The following is a 17,426-nucleotide window of genomic DNA, read 5'->3' on the forward strand; positions in this document are numbered from 1 at the left end:
TATATATATATTATATATATATATTATATATATATCATGGCTAAGACGGATACCTGGTAAAATCCTAATGTCCTTGTCTTAGTGAAAAGAAACACTGTTTCTTCACTGTGCTGGCAACTGCCAGAGTCTACACTGCTGGCCTGCCAACTTAAAGCTGAAAATGTAACTAAAATCCTACCCAACAAATTAGATATTTGCAAAGAGGAAACTAATACATTTTCAAGTGAAGTCCCACATTTTAGGAATAAAAAAATCAATAAAGAAACATGATTTGTCAGTAAGTTAATCAGGCCTTAGTGCACACCATGCAAGATAGACTTATATTTCAGTAGGAGGAAGCAAAAGACGGCACAAGGCAGAGCAGTTGGATTGTAAATAGGTCTCTTTCCATACCTAAGAGATGGTGTGAAATGTCTTTGGAGAAACTGACACAAATGGTTCTCCCAAGGAAAAAAAAATTAATAATAATTATTCTCCCATATGGATAATGAAGTTTGAAAGAGGCAGTTCTGCCTAGAAGCAGCAAGAGAAAGTAAATGGTCTCCTAAATTGTTTCATTTGGTCAGTTCCCTGCATCAGAGGTCCTAAGTTAACTTTCTACTCTAACCCAGCAGCCAGTATAGTATTTTTACAACCAAAAAGGGAATGGGGTGGGGAGGGGAGGGAGGGCAGGAGAGGAAGCTGACATTTTAAGAACGCACTTCCTTTTATAACTATCACATTTAGTTCTTACTGTAAGAGTAAGTGGTAACTTGCTCAAGGTCACATAGTAAGATGTCAGAGCAACAATTAGAACTCAGGTGCAGCCAACGATATCACGCTTCTTCCCAGAAGCATTAGCAGTTTAGTTCAGTGAGTCTTTACTGAGCACCTATCATGTTCTTGCACTGTAGGATATAACTGGGAATAAGTGCATGGATCACAGATAAGGAACCCCCCCCCCACCCATAACAACATGTTTTTTTTAAAACGTGTGTATGGGGGCGCCTCGGTGGCTCAGTCGGTTAAGCGTCCGACTTCGGCTCAGGTCATGATCTCACGGTTTGTAGGTTCAGGCCCTGCATCGGGCTCTGTGCTGACCGCTCAGAGCCTGGAGCCTGCTTTGGATTCTGTGTCTCCCTCTCTCTCTGCCCCTCCCTTGTTCATGCTCTGTCTCTCTCTGTCTCAAAAATAAATAAACATTAAAAAAATTTTTTTTAAAGAATGTGTCTATGTACGTGTTTGTATTTCTGTAACCTTATCTTAAAATTCGTGACTTTTTGGAAGCCTTTGTAGCTGGATCCCACTGGTTACCGCTGTTATCTCCTTAGCACTTACTCACATGTTTTCCGTACATTGCTTCAGACGAGCGTGTTTATTATGTTCATGGTGCTCTCCTGACTCTGTCATGCAGCTGATTCTGTTTATTCCTCCTTGGTGCCTCTTCTACAGTGCTCTGCACACAGTGGGTTCTTTTTTTTTTTAAGTTTATTTATTTTGAGAGAGACAGAGACAGCATGAGTGGTGGAGGGGCAGAGAGGGGGCAGAGAGATAGAATCCCAAGCAGGCTCCAAGCTGCCAGCGCAAAGCCCAACATGGGGCTTGAACCCATGAAGCTGTGAGATCATGACCTGAGCCAAAACCAGGAGTCAGATGCTTAACCCACTGAGCCACCCAGGCACCCCTGCATGCAGTGAGTTCTTAAATTCAATAGACCCTCAACATTGCTCATGTGGAGTCCATTCTTAATTCATGAATCTTTGGCATGTCACAATTTACAGTTTTCCTGCAATGTGAATTCAAATTCACCCAGATGCCTTAAAGGCTGGACCTTATCACTAAGCTGGTGAGTGGGCATAGCCAACAGTCCAGCATTTCAGTTTTACTTGGGCATACTTGAAGAATTTTTATCCATTAAGTAATTCTTGGGAGGGGATTAAAATTTCGTTTCTTTTTTGAAAATAGGCTTCAGGTAAGAGAAAAAAACCTTAGTTAGTGTTGACAAGTTAGCAATTGATAGTGCAGGATATGCATATGACTCTCACTGAAGTTTAGCTATAAATATGAGACAGGGGAATTCCTGAATTCCAGATTTGCAAGTTTTCGTATACTCAACTCCAAGTGCATGAGAACGTTAAAGAGACACCATATACTTTTCTTACTGGCTTCCCCAGCTCAAATGGGGCACATCCTCACGTTAAAAAGCCTTTATTTAGTACAATGGTGCTTGACTAGGGCTGTACAACAGAATCACCTGGGGGACTTTTTAATAAATATGTGTATTAAGGCCCTACTCTAGACCTACAGAAAGAGAATCTCTAGGATTGAGGCTGAGATGTGCACATTTTTAAAAAGTACATGAAAGAATTCTGGTGAATACAACCTCTGATTTAGAGAGAGAATTCCACCTTTCAGCAAGCTTACCTGTTTGGTCCCTCTTTAGTCAGATGTGCTGTTGCACCACACTTCTGGACAGCTTTGGGGGTGGCATATTGCAGTGTCATGCTGTGTTGGTTGACAAACCAGTGGTTTCCAGGGACTTGAACACTTCAGCAAAACAGTGTCTTGGAGTAGCTCCTCAGTAGTTGAAGGATTTATTATTCATTTTATAGATTATCGGGCCCTTGTTTCTCTTCTTCCTTCTTTTGTGTGTGCTTGAGGACTTGGTTGTTCCTCCGTACCTCCAAAGAGGAAATAAGTAAATATATTCAAATCAACTGAGTTTTTATTTGCCTGAGTTCCTCAAAAAAAAAAAGTGGAAACGAGTGTCACAGTCATCTATGATTTTTAAAAATGTGACATATCAACATAATCATTTCTTGTTATTTACAGTGACCGTAGATAGATAACCAAGCTGAGAGTTTGCATCTATAAAATTCCTTTCTTCTGAGACTTCAGAGTACTCTCTTATTCTTTTCAATTTTTAACCAACATCCTAGAGACTAGGATGGGACTTCCCCCTCCCTGCACCCTCTCACTCGTCTTCTTTTACTAGAGATGTAGGATAAAGCCAGGAACTGTCCTGAGTTTTAATATTTCTAGACTGCAGTATTCACTCAGGGCAGGGTTGGAGGTTGGTGAACTGAAGGAAGTTAATAGAATGGATATTGATATCCAGAGAGGTTAAATGCCATATAGAAAATTGGTCCCTCCTAGAACACAAGGATGCTGGTCATGTGGTGGATAGGGGTAGACAGTGTAGTTTTTGGTCAGTTGACAGTTTGCTGACTTCCAGTTACAAAAGATGCTCTCCCCCAAAGTCTCAAATCTAGTGAGCTAAGTAGCCTTTTGTGCAGTCAGTTGAATTGCTTTTCTTAAATTGCACCCCTATCTGCAACTGTGAAGTTGAGACGTCTGATTTGAAAAGTACATTTATAAATGGAAATAATAATTATCAGTCCCTTTCTAATGCTGGTTTTGTTTTTGTTTTGTCTCTTCCTTTCTCTAGCATGAAAGACTTTCTAGGTAAGACCTTTCCCTATTTTATATGCATGCTTAATACTTGTGAGAAGTGCATGTCTAATTAAACTTAGCTTTATATAGTGTAGTTGTATTTCTCACATCCTTTCCTTCCTTTTCATTTCCTCAGCCACCAAAGTAGTTCATACTTTTATTATTTCCTGCCTAAGTTAATGCAGTGCCTTTTCAACTCACCTCCTCCTTCATATTCTCCTACTTCCACTTCATTTTGTGTATTTCCACTATGTTAATTTTCCTAAAGCACCTACCAGGCACTGTGTGGGGGTAACAACATGAATAAAATGCTATCCTCACCTTCCATGAGGGCCAAGATAGAAGTATGGACAGGTATTAGGAACAGAGAGAAGAGGCCGTTAACCTAATCTGGTAGTTCATGGTGCTGGCAGGGGAGATGCCTGAATTGAGATTATTAGATACTGTCATTTAATAGTGGATCTAACACAATTCCTTGTACCTAGATGGTGCTCAGTAATAATTTATTGAATGAACTAAAGAGCAGTTTTGCAATTGCTGAAATCCTAAGGAAGCCTATCAGAGTTTGAGGCATGATCCTCTGTAATTTTTCACCTAGCATCTAAGGGTACCAAACTCATCTTCCTGAAGAACAAAATGAAAAATAATAAAGACTGTAGAGCCAAAACTATGAATCTCTCTTTTTCCACTGCTCCTCTGATAGGGAAATTAAGAAGAGACTGAGAGAAGATGTATTTATGGGATAGCATAGAGCAAATGAGTCTTGATTTGTTTGATAATTGAGCTGGTTCTACCTTAATGGTGTATTTCAAAATGTATCAGCTTGCATGCATTCTGCTCCTGCTTACCCTCTCACCAGGCACCAGCTGAGGATAAATAATTTACATCTAACCTAGCAGAAAATTAGTTTTGTAAAATTGGTGCAGAATAGTATTTTGCTATAGTTAATTTTTTTGTGAATTCTGGTACATTATTAATGGCCATTCATGAAAAGAGACTTTCCCTACAGACCTCAACATGTGCTATAAAAATAATGGTTAAGACAGTGAGGTACTAGTTCAAGAATAAACAAAGATATTAATGGAACACAGCAGGTAGCCCCCCCAGAGTCATTGTGTATCAGGTGATTTTCCAGTTCAGGAGGGGAAGAGTTATCTAATAAGTAATCATTGGGACAATTGACTCTCTGTTTGGGAAAGTAGATCCTTCCCTGAAGCCATACCAAATAAACAAAAACAAAACCAGATTCCAGATGGATTACAGTTTTTAAGAGACAAAGATTTTACTACAAAAACAGTAGAAGAGAATATTTATAATCTTTATATAGGAGAGACACTCCCAGGCAGGTAAAAATTGTCAAATTTAGTTACATGAAATTTAAAATCTCTGCTAGTAAAAGGTGCCATAAACAGAAATAAAAAGTGGGAAAATATACTTACCCCTTGATTAAAGAGTTTCACTTCTAAAGTTTTATCCAAAGAAAATAAATGGACAAATGCACTAAGATTTATAGACCAGTCTTCTCACTACAGCATCATCAAAACATATAGGTGTCTATCAGTAGAGAATTAAATGATCACACAGCAGTACGGTGGAAGACTGTGCAGTCATTTTGTTTTTAATGAGGCAGATGTATGTTTACTTACACAGTAAGATGCCTCCAGGAATAGTGATCAGTGTAGGGAGGAGAAAGAAAGTTAGACAACTGTATGTATTATGTGATTTTATTTACAGCAATATATATTGTAACATATTTATGTGTTTAACCTTTTGCACGGATACGAAGTAAACTGTTAATAGTGGGCTATTTCTTAGGCAGGATTATGGAGTGACTTTCACTTCCTATGTTAGATACTTTGGTACTACTTAAATTTTTCTACAAGCATGTATTGCTTTTATATTCAGAAAAGTCAGTAAGGAGGTTTCTATTTACATTTTTTTTTTTTTAATGAAGCATAAGAAGAAACAAAGTTGTGAAGAATGGTGTAGGGCTTACCATCTCTGTAAGACAAAGCGATCGTTAATGTCACTAGGAGCTTTGCCTCTCCCCACTGTGTCCTCCTTATTGCTCGTCTACTTCTTTTAATACTTACTTCAGCTCCCCCAGCCCCAACTTTGGCAATAGCTACCACAGGACAGAGACCTCAGATGGAAGTTCCCCAGCCGTGACTGTTCAGACCATCCCGGTTTGGGGATATAGAGCTCTGCAGGGCTGGTTTGTACATAGCGGTCTTGTGTGCCACATTTTCATTTGGCAAGAACAGAGTCTGAGAAAAACGTAAGCCAGTGCGAAGAATCAGGATGATAGTTGTGCACTTAAATGGATAATCAGCTGACAGACCCTGCCCTTCATGCACTTACCACTACTGAAAATGAACTACCATCCACTCTCAGAGCTCAGTTGCCGCAAGATGTAGAAATCCTCATCATAGCCCACCAGTCTCAATGTGGAATATAGAATGGAGGGTAGAAAACAGCTGTTTGGGCACGGTGGTGGTACCCTGAAATGCTTGAGATTCCAACAAACCTGCAGCGCACCTCACAAAATGTACGTACCATGCCCTCGTTTCCGTTCCTCCCCCATCCACCCTCCAGCTCAGAACTCCGGGGCCATATGTTTCTGACTCATTGAAAGTTCATTGGAATCATTTTCTAAGAGCCATTGAGATCCAAGAAACTTCTGCTTTTAAAAGCTCACTCTTGAGGAAAGCCGTTCAACCCTAAACTAATTTGAAAAGCTCTAAGATTTAAGCCAGCACATGGGTCCAAACCACCGACTTTTCAAGTAAGCTCCATTCTTGGCAAATGACAGCCTCCTCCAAGCTGTCGCAGCTTAGCCCCGAAGTCCGAGAACAGGAGGGAGGTTCAGGGAAGGAACATGCGTTGTTTCCAGCCAGAGCATTCAAGTGCTTCTTAGAAAGGGGGTTAAACTACTTATCTTCATCCTATTTCTTTGTTCTCAAAACCAATGTTTACCTTTAACGTGTCTCCCACAGGTTGGAATCAGGAGGTAGCAACCCTACCAGCAGTGATTCTTACGGTGACCGTGACCGGGCTTCAGCAAGAGCCCGACGGGAGGCACGGGAGGCCCGCCTCGCCAGCCTGAGCAGCCGCGCGGAAGAGGACACCAACAGGGATTATAAAAAAGTAGGATCCCTTGTCAACTTGTCTGTTCTTCGGTTATGACAATGCAGACCTTTTGGCCTTTTCCCCAATGTAGAAAAATGAGTGTAGTTCTGATGAGGCAGAAGAAAAGGTGTTTACATGACAAACAGTAGCATCTAATTCCTTTCAGGTTCTCGGTTTGCTCCACCTCTCCACCAGCTTCCTAAAGACCACTCCGTGATTGTTTTTAGTGCAGTAAATATATGCCTAGAATCAGATATGTTGAGGTGTAGGAAAAAGTGAAGATTGACAATTGTAGAAAGGGGAAATAAAAGTCATGCTGTGTGTCTGAGCCCCAGAGAATCATTTGGTAGACTCTGGTACTATTAACGAACACATGCTTTTCATGAGGTCCCGTGAATGCCAAGCCGAATACTTCTTGATGATAGTACATGGTAATCTGGTTTGGAGGGGGTTTAAAACACTTTACAGTTCATTTCCTTTGGTTCTTGCAGAGGAGTACCTAGCACCCAGGGCAGACTTTAAAACCTTCCCTTTCAAGTGCTTAGATACCAGAGGAGAAAACCATTTTTGTTAGAAATGTTTGTTTTGTTAATGTTGTGTTAAGCAGAACCTGACTGAAATCAATATACACGCTAGGCCAGCTCTAAAAAAAATAATTCTCTTTGTATGGGGAACCACAATGGCTATTTTTCCCCCAGAGACTAACATTATTGAAGCCATTGTATTTGTGTTCGGGACCTGGGACTTCAGTGTTACGAAGCAAGAAACCAGTTGGCTGAATGTATTCTGTTTCCTAGATTTTCTCCATCTGCCCCACAGTGATGGTTTGGGGGGTTTCTCATATGATGAAACTGAGTGGGTTCTAATTCTGGGAAGCGTGCCTAGTAGGTGACCCGATTCTCTTTCCCTCCCCTCAGCTCTACGAGAGTGCCCTAACCGAAAACCAAAAACTGAAAACAAAACTTCAAGAGGCCCAGCTAGAGCTAGCAGATATAAAGTCCAAGCTTGAGAAGATGGCCCAGGTAAGGGAGAAGAAGAAGAAAAAGATTGGGCGGCAGGGGTGAGTATGAGGAGGCAAAGTAACCTAGGGGGCTAGAGGTGGGAAGTAATACAGAACTAAGATTGACCCTCCTCAGAGACAGGGAGACAGAAGCCTCTTAGATTCTAATTTGATTTCAGGGTTCAATCAGCATTTAACTTAAAATGGAAAATTCCTGCACTAACAATTCCTAATGGCCTGAATGCTAATAATTAATATTATGGACTATCTACTGATTGATTTCTTAGTAGAAAAGTATCAATCAGCATCACAAGATTAGTCCTAGACAGTGTCTCCTGTCTTGATCATCATGTTTCAGTCCAGTTTATGTACAGTCACCTCCTAGAGAGGAATGAGGAAGACACCATTAAACCCAGTACAGAGAGGTAGCAAATTAGGCCTAGAGAAATAAGTGGCTTGCGTAGGTCATATAAGAAATCAAGGACACAAGTGTTGTTAGAACACGCGACCAGGTCCCAAAGTATATGTTACCTCCTCGAGTCACCAGTGTTTTCCAGCCGAGGAATAAGGAATATTAGTGGCAAACAGACCAGATAAACCATTTCCTTTTACTGCCAGGCCTGATTTAATTAGGTGACACTCTGGAGGGCACTGGAGGCAATAACCTCATCAACAGTGTGGCAGACGCCGCAGCTGAAAGCTGAAACAAGTGCTATCTTGGGTTATTGCTGAGTTAACAGGAAACCTATTGAGTTATTGCCCTCCTGGAATGCCCAGGACTAAGAATTTTGAAAGCTGAACTGAGGTAAAAACCGACTGTTTACTGGGAAAGCATAAATGAAAACCAGAGATGGCTCGTAGTTCTGATATAATCCAAAAGCAAAGACTAAAACGGTAGGATTGTACAGTACTGGATACGCAGGGTGTGGGGGCAGGGGTGGTTCAGTGCCCTCTGAACATCTTGTTGCAATCCCTCTGGAGTGGGACAAGCCAGCACTTGGAAGCCAGCATCACGGAACTGCATGGAATTTCAACAGGACAGCCACGACACCCACATTTTCCAGAGAAGGGTTTGGTCAGGTGCACAACGAATGGCCTGGCCTGTGAGCCACCTGTCAGTTTGGAAGAGGCACCCCCTCTGCCTGGTTATAATAGCTGAGCATGCCTCTTGTGCTGGGGATTTGTAAGACCAACTGCAGCACAGATGACAGCTGGGCATAAAGTGGTTTAGTAGGACAAGAAAAGTGGGTCTCCATCCAAAAGGAAACACACACACACACACACACACACACACGAGGCAGGGGGACAGAACTAAATAAACCTCAAGGGTGTATTTTGACCCCAACATTACTGAGCCGGGAAAAACGTCTCATTCACTGTACACCCTCAGAAGATTCCTAGGACTGACTTTTACTCTGAAGAGTGCCACCAATTAGCAATGATTAATTAGTACAGATTGCATGCTGCTTCTGATCAGGAATTACTGGGGCTATTTTACAGAAAACTGGGGAGCAGTCATGTGAGGAACCAGAGGAGGACCCACTGTCACCGGCTCCCCACTCTGTCCAGAAGCCCTCTTCTGACAGCACATTTCTTGACCTTTAGGGGTTCTTGGCTTTTCTACCAGCTTGCGCTTCAGAGCAGTGAGCAGTCTAACAAGCTGCTGACACTGACTTGCACAGAGGACACTGAAAATAAAACCAGCCCTTCCAGTCACTGGGGAAAACGATTTACTTTCTAGCCAACTGCTTTGCTGGGTGTGTCAGAATATACTTAGTTTTGCCAAATACAAGTTATTGAAATTCGGAAGAAATAATGGTGCTGCAAACCAGGTCTCTGCTGTTTACCACAAATGGAGCCGTTTGGCAGGACAGAGAGGAGGAGGGCCTGTCAGCCTCGCACATTGTAGGGAGACAGTTACCACATGGACACACATGACGTTGTACGTAAAAGTTCCACCCTAACTCTAAGGGGGTTGAGGTTTAAAAAACAGAAAAAAACTAGTTCTTTGTAGAAGTGGACTAAATGAAATAGTGAAATCAGTACGGCTTCTGTGCTTCACAGGCTGACGAGGATATAAACGAGCTCCAGCATCTACTTTTGCCTTTTTGCTTTTCCTTCCGCTTCATAGTAGATTCAGTGTCAAGGCAGACGGCCATGACCTTCAGAACAGAAGGTGAAAGCCCAGGACAGGAGCCAGGAAGCAAGAGTTTTACTGTTAGTTCTAGCTACTCCTTAGTATTTTGAAAGTTACTAAGAAGTTTCTGCAAGAAGACCAGCATACTTTCTATATTTGTTAAATGTTGTCTGTGCATAGTACTAGACAAAATAAAAATAATCACCTGTGTTTCTTAATTATAGGAAATCTTACAATGCTAAGGCCAAAAGGAACATAAGGGTTCGTTTCCATTCCTCGTTTAAGAGTCACTCACTACCTGAAGTTATTCTACTGTTTAGCTACGGCGGCTAAATCTTTTAGCACTTCTGTAAAATTTATAATGACAGTCAAAGACGTTCTGAAATAATAATAACAATAAGACGTTCTAATCTTTTGTTCAGATAAAATCTTACCTGGAAGCTCAATATACAAAACACATAAGAGTGCAACTGTGGAGTTCAAAGCAGGGCGGATCCATGAGTGGGCTCCTTGAAAGCCCTGGAGGCCCACCCACACGTGAAAACCACCACTTTAAAAGAAAAACAGCCTCAGTGCCCAAAGCAGAAAGAATAGAGTGCAAAGGCATTGCTTAGAAGAGTGCCATGCGAGGGCTTCCTGGGTGGCTCAGTCGGTTAAACCTCCATCTGACTTTGGCTCAGGTCATGATGTCATAGTTCGTGGCTTCAAGCCCTGCATCAGGCTGTACACTGACAGCTCGGAGCCTGGAGCCTGCTTCAGATTCTGTGTCTCCCTCCCTCCCTCCCTCTCTCTCTATCTCTCTCTCTCTCCCCTCTTCCCCCACTTGTGCTTGCTGTCTCTCAAAAATAGATAAATATTAAAAAAAAAAAAAAAAAAAAAAAAGGAAGAAGAAGAGTGCCATAGGGCTTAGACACTCAAGCTCATGAGTCTCTAGCTTTCAAAGAAGAAAAGCCACTTTTCATTTCCCCTGGGTCGTGAGATGACTCACAGAAAAGAGGAAGGGAGGGGGTGGTGAGGTATAAGAAGATAGTTGTGTTGAAGACCTAGCAAGTGTTTGTGTGTGTGTTTTGGTAATGTCTTTGCATTTGTGGCAGTGTTAAGTTTCAAGGAACACTACTGCTGCTTTCCACTCCCCAGTGGGAATCCTGTAAACTTCAGAGAGGCGATAACGTTAGGCTTAGAGATCTGTCAGAATCTGTTTACTAGGGGCCTCAGTCACAGTGAGAGCCCAAAGCCCTGACATCTATTTCTGGATGCCCAATGGTGAAGCCGAACCAGACTGGGCTTCCTAGTGACCCTGAGACAACCTAAGTGACCACTGTTCCCTTCAATTTGCACTAGCAGAAACAAGAAAAGACCTCTGACCGATCGTCGATGCTGGAGATGGAGAAACGGGTACGTGTGTGTTTCTCTCCCCTCTGTTTCATCTCAGTTTCTCTGACTTTGTTGTTCATGCCAGTGGAAAAAGTTCATCTTAAGAAGGCGGGAGTTCTGCCACATTCCATTCCCAGCTTGATAATAAATTCTTTTTGTGTGACTCTGGACAGCAATTTGATTGCTAGTCCTTTTGGCTTCTTCAGATGGTCAGTACTTTTCACATATTACAGTCTTGGAGTGGGAAGGGTCCTCGGAAGGTCATTTCATGCATTGGTTTGGCGTATGGACAGAACTGGACAGACAGACACACACACACACACACACACACACACACACACACACCCCTACAGTGTATTTTGGTTTACTGTAAATCAGCACACATGTACAGACCCAGGACCAAGGTCTCTTTACCCTTCCCATCGCCTTGAACAGAAAGGAAGTTTCAGCAGGACCCTCTGCCATTGATTTAGGTTTTATAACTTGAAATACGAGCTGGCAGAATCTTTTACATTCTCTGAGGGTGGGGGTGGGGGGGGTTCTGGTTCAATTGCTGACCTCCTCCCGACTGCATTCAGAATATTTTTCTAGTATTTGACATTCTTGGATTGGGAAAACTCAGATTTATTGATGAACCCTAGCTGTGACGTGACCCTAAGGGTATAATATGTTCCCATCTCTCCTGTTTAATTTGGAAAGCAGCAAAGTTTTATATTTTATTTCCTTGGCCTGTAACAAAACCTCCTTGCTATCTCATCTAATCAAGGAATCTTCATCAAGTCGAAGCTAAATCAGGAGTCAGTTGCTGGGAAAGAAATGGGTTAGGGGGAGGGGTGCTATTTCTTCATAGACAATGATGGCTACTTCCCCACTCACCATCTGCTCCCCATCATGGTAGAAGCAGTTTCTTAGGAATTTGAGGGGAGAGTTGCTGAAAATAATGATGACTTTATGTTATTAGAGAGCAAGGGTCTTGGTCACTTGCAGTCATTTGAAATTCCACAAAATCTTCAGCTTCCACAGAATAGCCCTGAGTACCCTGGTCCTACCATTTGTATATCTTCTAATCGTCTGATGGGAGATTTAGATCGTGTGATTTCTCTCAGTGAAGTAGTTTCATCCACGGATCAGACAGTGCTTAGTCTCCTGCCTGAAGTTTGCCTGAGACATGACGCTGCTGACCACGTGGCAGCTGGAAGGCAGCATTTTGACTCCCTTCTAAGCCCAGTAGATGTTCAACAGTCTCGTTGTTTCTAAACAGGAGAGGAGAGCCTTGGAGCGGAAAATGTCCGAGATGGAGGAGGAGATGAAGGTATGGAGAACTCTCCTTTCTCCTTTTGTGTGCCCCTTCTCTGAGTGCCTGCCAGGACTGGGTGGTTGAGCATAGGGCCACCTCTCAACCCCCTCAAGAAGAGACGATGTGTAGAGTTGCCGAGCGCCTCTCCTCAGCCATTTCATAGACTCTCTCGGTTCACGCAGCATCCACTGTGGACACCTCAAGGCCCTTCTGGGAGCCAGTGCTGCCTTTGGTTGAAGGAGAGGCGTCCGGCAGGCTGGAGACAAAATTAAGTTGAGCTTCTAAGGTTTTCCAAGCAATAACTTGCCCCTCAAGGGGCTGGGTACAAAGGCTAAAACAAGGTTTCCAGCTTCCCAGGCCTCACACTAGGTGCCTAGGGAAGGCTCAACATGGCCAGAGACTCTCCTGCCTGGTGCCCCTTCCTGTCTCAGCCCTTTGCTGGAAGGAACACAGTTTGAGACATTCTGCAGTGGAATGCAGATTAATTTGCATGTCGATCTTCTGCCCCGGTCCATTTCCCCTGCAACATTCAGTAATATTCGGGATTCTCCCACTAGAATTAGCTCATGCCACCAGCGACACTTCATGGCTCACTGCTTTCCTCTCTCTCTTCGCCATGACCTACAGTGACCATCATCTCCATTAGCCACTTTAACGAGCAACTGCCATCATAGGCAGTTTTGAGTGCTAAGAACTGGTAACCTACCCAGAAGAGTCAATTCGCTGCCTTGAGAAGGGGATGTGGAGCAGCAGGGAATATAGAGCTGCTCGGGGTAGCCACCTGGCTATGATTTGGGAGCATCTGAGCCCTGCGGGGCGTGATGCCACATGCCCATAATCACCTAGCGCTTGCTTGGCTTTTTTTTTTTTTTTTTTTTTCCTTCAAGGATCTTACTTTATGACGTGTGATACAAAGCATTCATCTGGTGAAACACAGGGGTTTATTTGGTTGTTTTTTTCTAACCTGGGAACCAGAAGCACTGGGGTGATAATGAGGCAGAGCCCCAAATCCCTTTCTGTGAGCAAGCATCCCTAATATGCAATTGGAGCGCTTTAGGAGAGACGTTTATTATTCCAGTGGCCAAAAAAGTTGATTATTTACTGAAAACTTCTCAGGACCTGACAAGGTAAAAGTTTACACACGATGCAGTGCCGATAGTCCTGTAACTCTTTATAATTCCAGAATGAAGGAGATGTGGCAAGCCTTGCCCTTGAGTTCTGTTGTTACCATCCCAAGGCTATAACTGATCCCATTCACATAGAATTTCAAACAATACCTACTTATATCTCCAAAAAGTGGCACTTAAATAAGAAATGATTGATTCTCCTTAGATGATAAAAACAGGATGATCCAACACCATTAGCTTCTCCATCTTCTGCTTTTTCCAGACTTACCTCACCTACCACACATAAGTATTCTCTCCCATCTAGAGCAGTATGTTAGTAGAGCTAAACGGTTCTTGATGAACGAGTGTCCACAGCTCTTGGTTGCACTGGGGGCTCCACCATTTTTGAAACCCCTTGAGCTATGCCATCTGTACTCTGCTATTAAGCAGCTGTCAGTGGTACTCATTAAAGAATAGCCTAAGTGCTGAGCAGGAACATGTAAACGAGGCCAAAGCTGGTGCCTTCTAATGAGTACCCAGGAGCCCAAAACCAGCCCATACCCACTAGTCACAGAACTCTGCACCACATCCACCCAGGCCCACACACAAAGACCCAGAAAGTCCCAAATTGGGGCAGTGGAGGCCCTTCTTTATCTCCATTCCAATTCTAATTGCCAAGTATGAGAGCCCCTTCAGTGGTTCTGTTTGCTCTCAGTCCTATGGGTTGAGACAGGCTTATGTATTTCTCTCTCCCTATCCTATCAGGCTATGATTTCCTAAACTAGGCCACAAGTTCCTTTCTTTCCTCAGTAGAGATCATAATACATGAAAGTGTTTGCTCCCAGGGTGCCCAGGTGGCTCAGTCGAGTAAGCGTCCTACTCTTGATCTCAGCTCAAGTCTTGATCTCAGGGTCGTGAGTTGAAGCCCCACATTGGGCTCCACACTGGGCATGAAGCCTACATTTAAAAAAAAAAAAGGAAGGAAGAGAGAGAAAGAAAGAAAGTGTTGGCACTCTCAGCCATGAGTTACTTGCCAGCCAGCTTCAAATTCAGTTTAAATCATCAAGTGGAACCAGATCCTGATTATTTAGACCTCAGGCCAATAGGTACACCAATTTGAAACTGCTTTTTGTTTGTTTTTTTAGTTAAAAAAATCGACCCAGTCAGTTTCCATTATTCTTTATTACCAATTGCAAAGTCAAATGAAGAAACACCTGCAAGTTCTAAAGCCCCTAAATACCCTTTGCTTACATCAAAGCCTAATACCAGGTTTACAAATCGTCCAGCTCCCCCTAGAGGACAAAAGGGGAGGGACATACAAGCCTCTCAGCACCAATTTCAGGATGCTTGTGTTTGTACCTTCAGCGAGGCAAAAACTTCAGATATATAGATACAGACATCATAAAATCGATATCACTGGCCTTAAAGGAGTCTAAGAAGCTGCTTGGTTAGCCTTCAAGTCCTTCTTCATCCAGGCTACAGTTTATGGTAATCAACATCTTGGGAGTGATCAGTGGGCAAAATCTGTGTGTTCTAGGTAGTCAGGCAACAGCACAGGTAACTGTCTTGTCGAATCCGGGGCCCAGTAGAACTAAGGACCAGTTAGACCCCATGCCTGTTGCATATTTGGTTCATACAGATGCTCAAACCTCTTGGAGCAATCAGTAGGGAGGAGGTTGAGAGTTGACCTCCAGTGAACCCTGAAGATAAAGTAGGTGCTCAAGGACAGAAAGTGACTCTGGTGCCTGTTTTTGTGACTCTGACAAATAAAGTACAAAGGCCAGGTGAAATGAACCATGAGAGGGGCTCATCCAGGTGTATGTGAGGCTCTGTGCTTGTGACACGGGTTGTGCCTTTCTGGCCGTACTTGAAAGGTAAGTATTTATGAATTCTTCCCAGGACAAACTCCACTCAGATCCTGGAATGGAGTAGGATTATATGCCAGCCTCTGACAGGCGTGCATGTCAGCGTGAGCTGTGCTAGGCTGCACTTGGTCTTGCCCACATCTGACCCGAGGACTTTTCTACTGCATCCTCCATTCAGCATCAGCCTCCTTTCCAGACCTTCTCTTCCCTTTCCCAGGTCCTTGCATGAGGGGCCCAGCAGCCACTGCCCTTTTAGATTGGTCTTGGATTTTTATTTTTACTCACTCTAGAAATATCACTAGCTGATCCTGCCCTTGCCCACCCTGCTCTGTGCCCTGCCCTTCCCTCCTACTTGCCGTGCCTTGTTTTCAGTACTCTTTCCTATGGAACATTCCACAAGATTGTTTCCTGCCTCTCTCCCTCATGCTGATAACTTCCAAATCCTTCCACCTCGATCTGCTTGTACTCACATGTTAGATTGAATAATTTTCATAGTTTATGTCTTTAATATTATTCCCTAGGAGGCAAGGACCACTTTATATAATGACAATGATTACGTTGAAAGCTTTGGTCCAATGTCAACACCAAAGAAGGGTGAGAGCCAGGGACTTTCCATTGGTTCTTATGTTTGGTCCCTGCCCATTTCTTTAAATATTTCCATATGCTGCACCATGATCTCCTCTGATCTCAGTCCTCTTCGTGGCCGAGATGCTTGCAGAGGGTAAAGAGCATTGCTTGGTCCCTGCCCTTCAATGGCCACGTGGAAGTGTTTGGCTGCTCAGCCTTTTTTCCAAGGCGCTCATTCTCCCTCTTTGGGGAAAGTTCGTCTTGAACTTGAGCAGTTCGTCTCTGCTTGTTTTTCCTTTTCACTGTTTTTTCCCCTTCATGCTACCTTTCATTTTCTTGCTTCTTCACTTCCAACTATAACTCCACTAATCCTTCATTTCTGTCCTTCACATCTGTGTGGGTACGAGAGACGTCTCTCTGGTTCATAGTCACTGTAACCCACAGGATTTTTCACCTTCCTCTGTGAAGCTCCGTTTGCATAATGAAATCATTTTCCTCCTCCCAAAGAGCTGATGGTCTCAGTTACAGGGTCAGTCCAGATGACCACTTAGGAAAGGACAAGTGACAGTAAGCAGGCCTGTGATATAATGCCATTTATTGAAGTCTTTAGGTCCTTTAGAGGATACGAGGTGTTAGGAAAAATATCTGGGGGCTGGTTGTTCTGTTCCATTTGCAACACTTACAAATAGTGAGGTCTGGACTAGTACATCAGTCCAACCAATTCCGTTATCGTGGGCATTTGTGATTTCTCCAACTTTTGTGCACGGCTGTGATTTTCAGAGGATGAATCTGTACGTGAACACTTTGAAGCAGCTCCCAGCCTCTTCATGAGCTGGGACAAAGAGAGCACAGTTAGCTGTGAATTTCGTGTTGCAGGTAGTCGTACGGCAGGTCAAAGGTGGGTTGGCAGTTCTTGGGTCCTGGAACAAGCTTCCAGACTGCAGTGGAGAGCTAACAGGGTTAGTGAAGCATCCCACAAAACAGGTTAGAGGACCACCTGACAGCTGCTGGTTTATCTTGGTATGTGCCACTTCACCCTCCTAAACAGTACATGCCTTGTACAGAAAACTCTTGAACAACAGCCCCTCTTTTATTTTCCTTGTTTTATTTCTTAAATTAAAAAATAAATGAGGTAAGAGAAGGACCCAGAAAGAGAACCAGTAGGAGTAGGGGGCCAAGATAAGACGAGGGAGAAAGAAAAGGGCAGTAGCTGGATTTGGGGACACACCGAGTCCTGAACTCCAGGTCCCAATGATGATGAAGAAGGGGCCCCAAGGCTATGGCTCAGCCATGTTAAACCTGTTCAGAAGGCCCCAAGCCACATGGTGGGCTGTCCTTCTCAAAAGCCATCCAGATGTGCTATTTGAGAGCCTGGTGGTTGTATTCAGATGGCTGATCTTCAACATAGTGAGACCTTAGCCAGGAATCATAGGCCCGGCTCTCCCCCCTCGTTGGTGCTTCTCTCCATTATCCCTCCTCCCACCCCCACCATTACTCCTGCCTTTCTCATTTCCTTTCT

The 17,426-nt window shown here is 43.4% G+C and overlaps 1 protein-coding gene across 7 annotated transcripts in view; it reads left to right on the forward strand.

The window, feature by feature from the left end:
• The window catches only part of PPP1R12B (protein phosphatase 1 regulatory subunit 12B), a 218,543-nt gene that overhangs the window by 187,579 nt on the left and 13,538 nt on the right, over window positions 1–17,426 (forward strand). For 6 of the 7 annotated variants that reach the window (XR_007458821.1, XM_049634368.1, XM_049634369.1 and 3 more), the window contains 5 exons: window positions 3,428–3,444; window positions 6,429–6,579; window positions 7,479–7,583; window positions 11,040–11,093; window positions 12,334–12,384. Coding sequence is in view for 6 of the 7 variants with exons in the window: in XM_049634368.1 (XP_049490325.1) it covers window positions 3,428–3,444; window positions 6,429–6,579; window positions 7,479–7,583; window positions 11,040–11,093; window positions 12,334–12,384 (378 nt within the window). In the remaining variant the exon portion in view is untranslated. The remainder of the gene's footprint in view (window positions 1–3,427; window positions 3,445–6,428; window positions 6,580–7,478; window positions 7,584–11,039; window positions 11,094–12,333; window positions 12,385–17,426) is intronic. The other variant, XM_049634364.1, reaches the window with a different exon arrangement.

Source organism: Panthera uncia, chromosome F1, assembly GCF_023721935.1.
Source record: "Panthera uncia isolate 11264 chromosome F1, Puncia_PCG_1.0, whole genome shotgun sequence".
Classification (NCBI taxonomy): domain Eukaryota; kingdom Metazoa; phylum Chordata; class Mammalia; order Carnivora; family Felidae; genus Panthera; species Panthera uncia.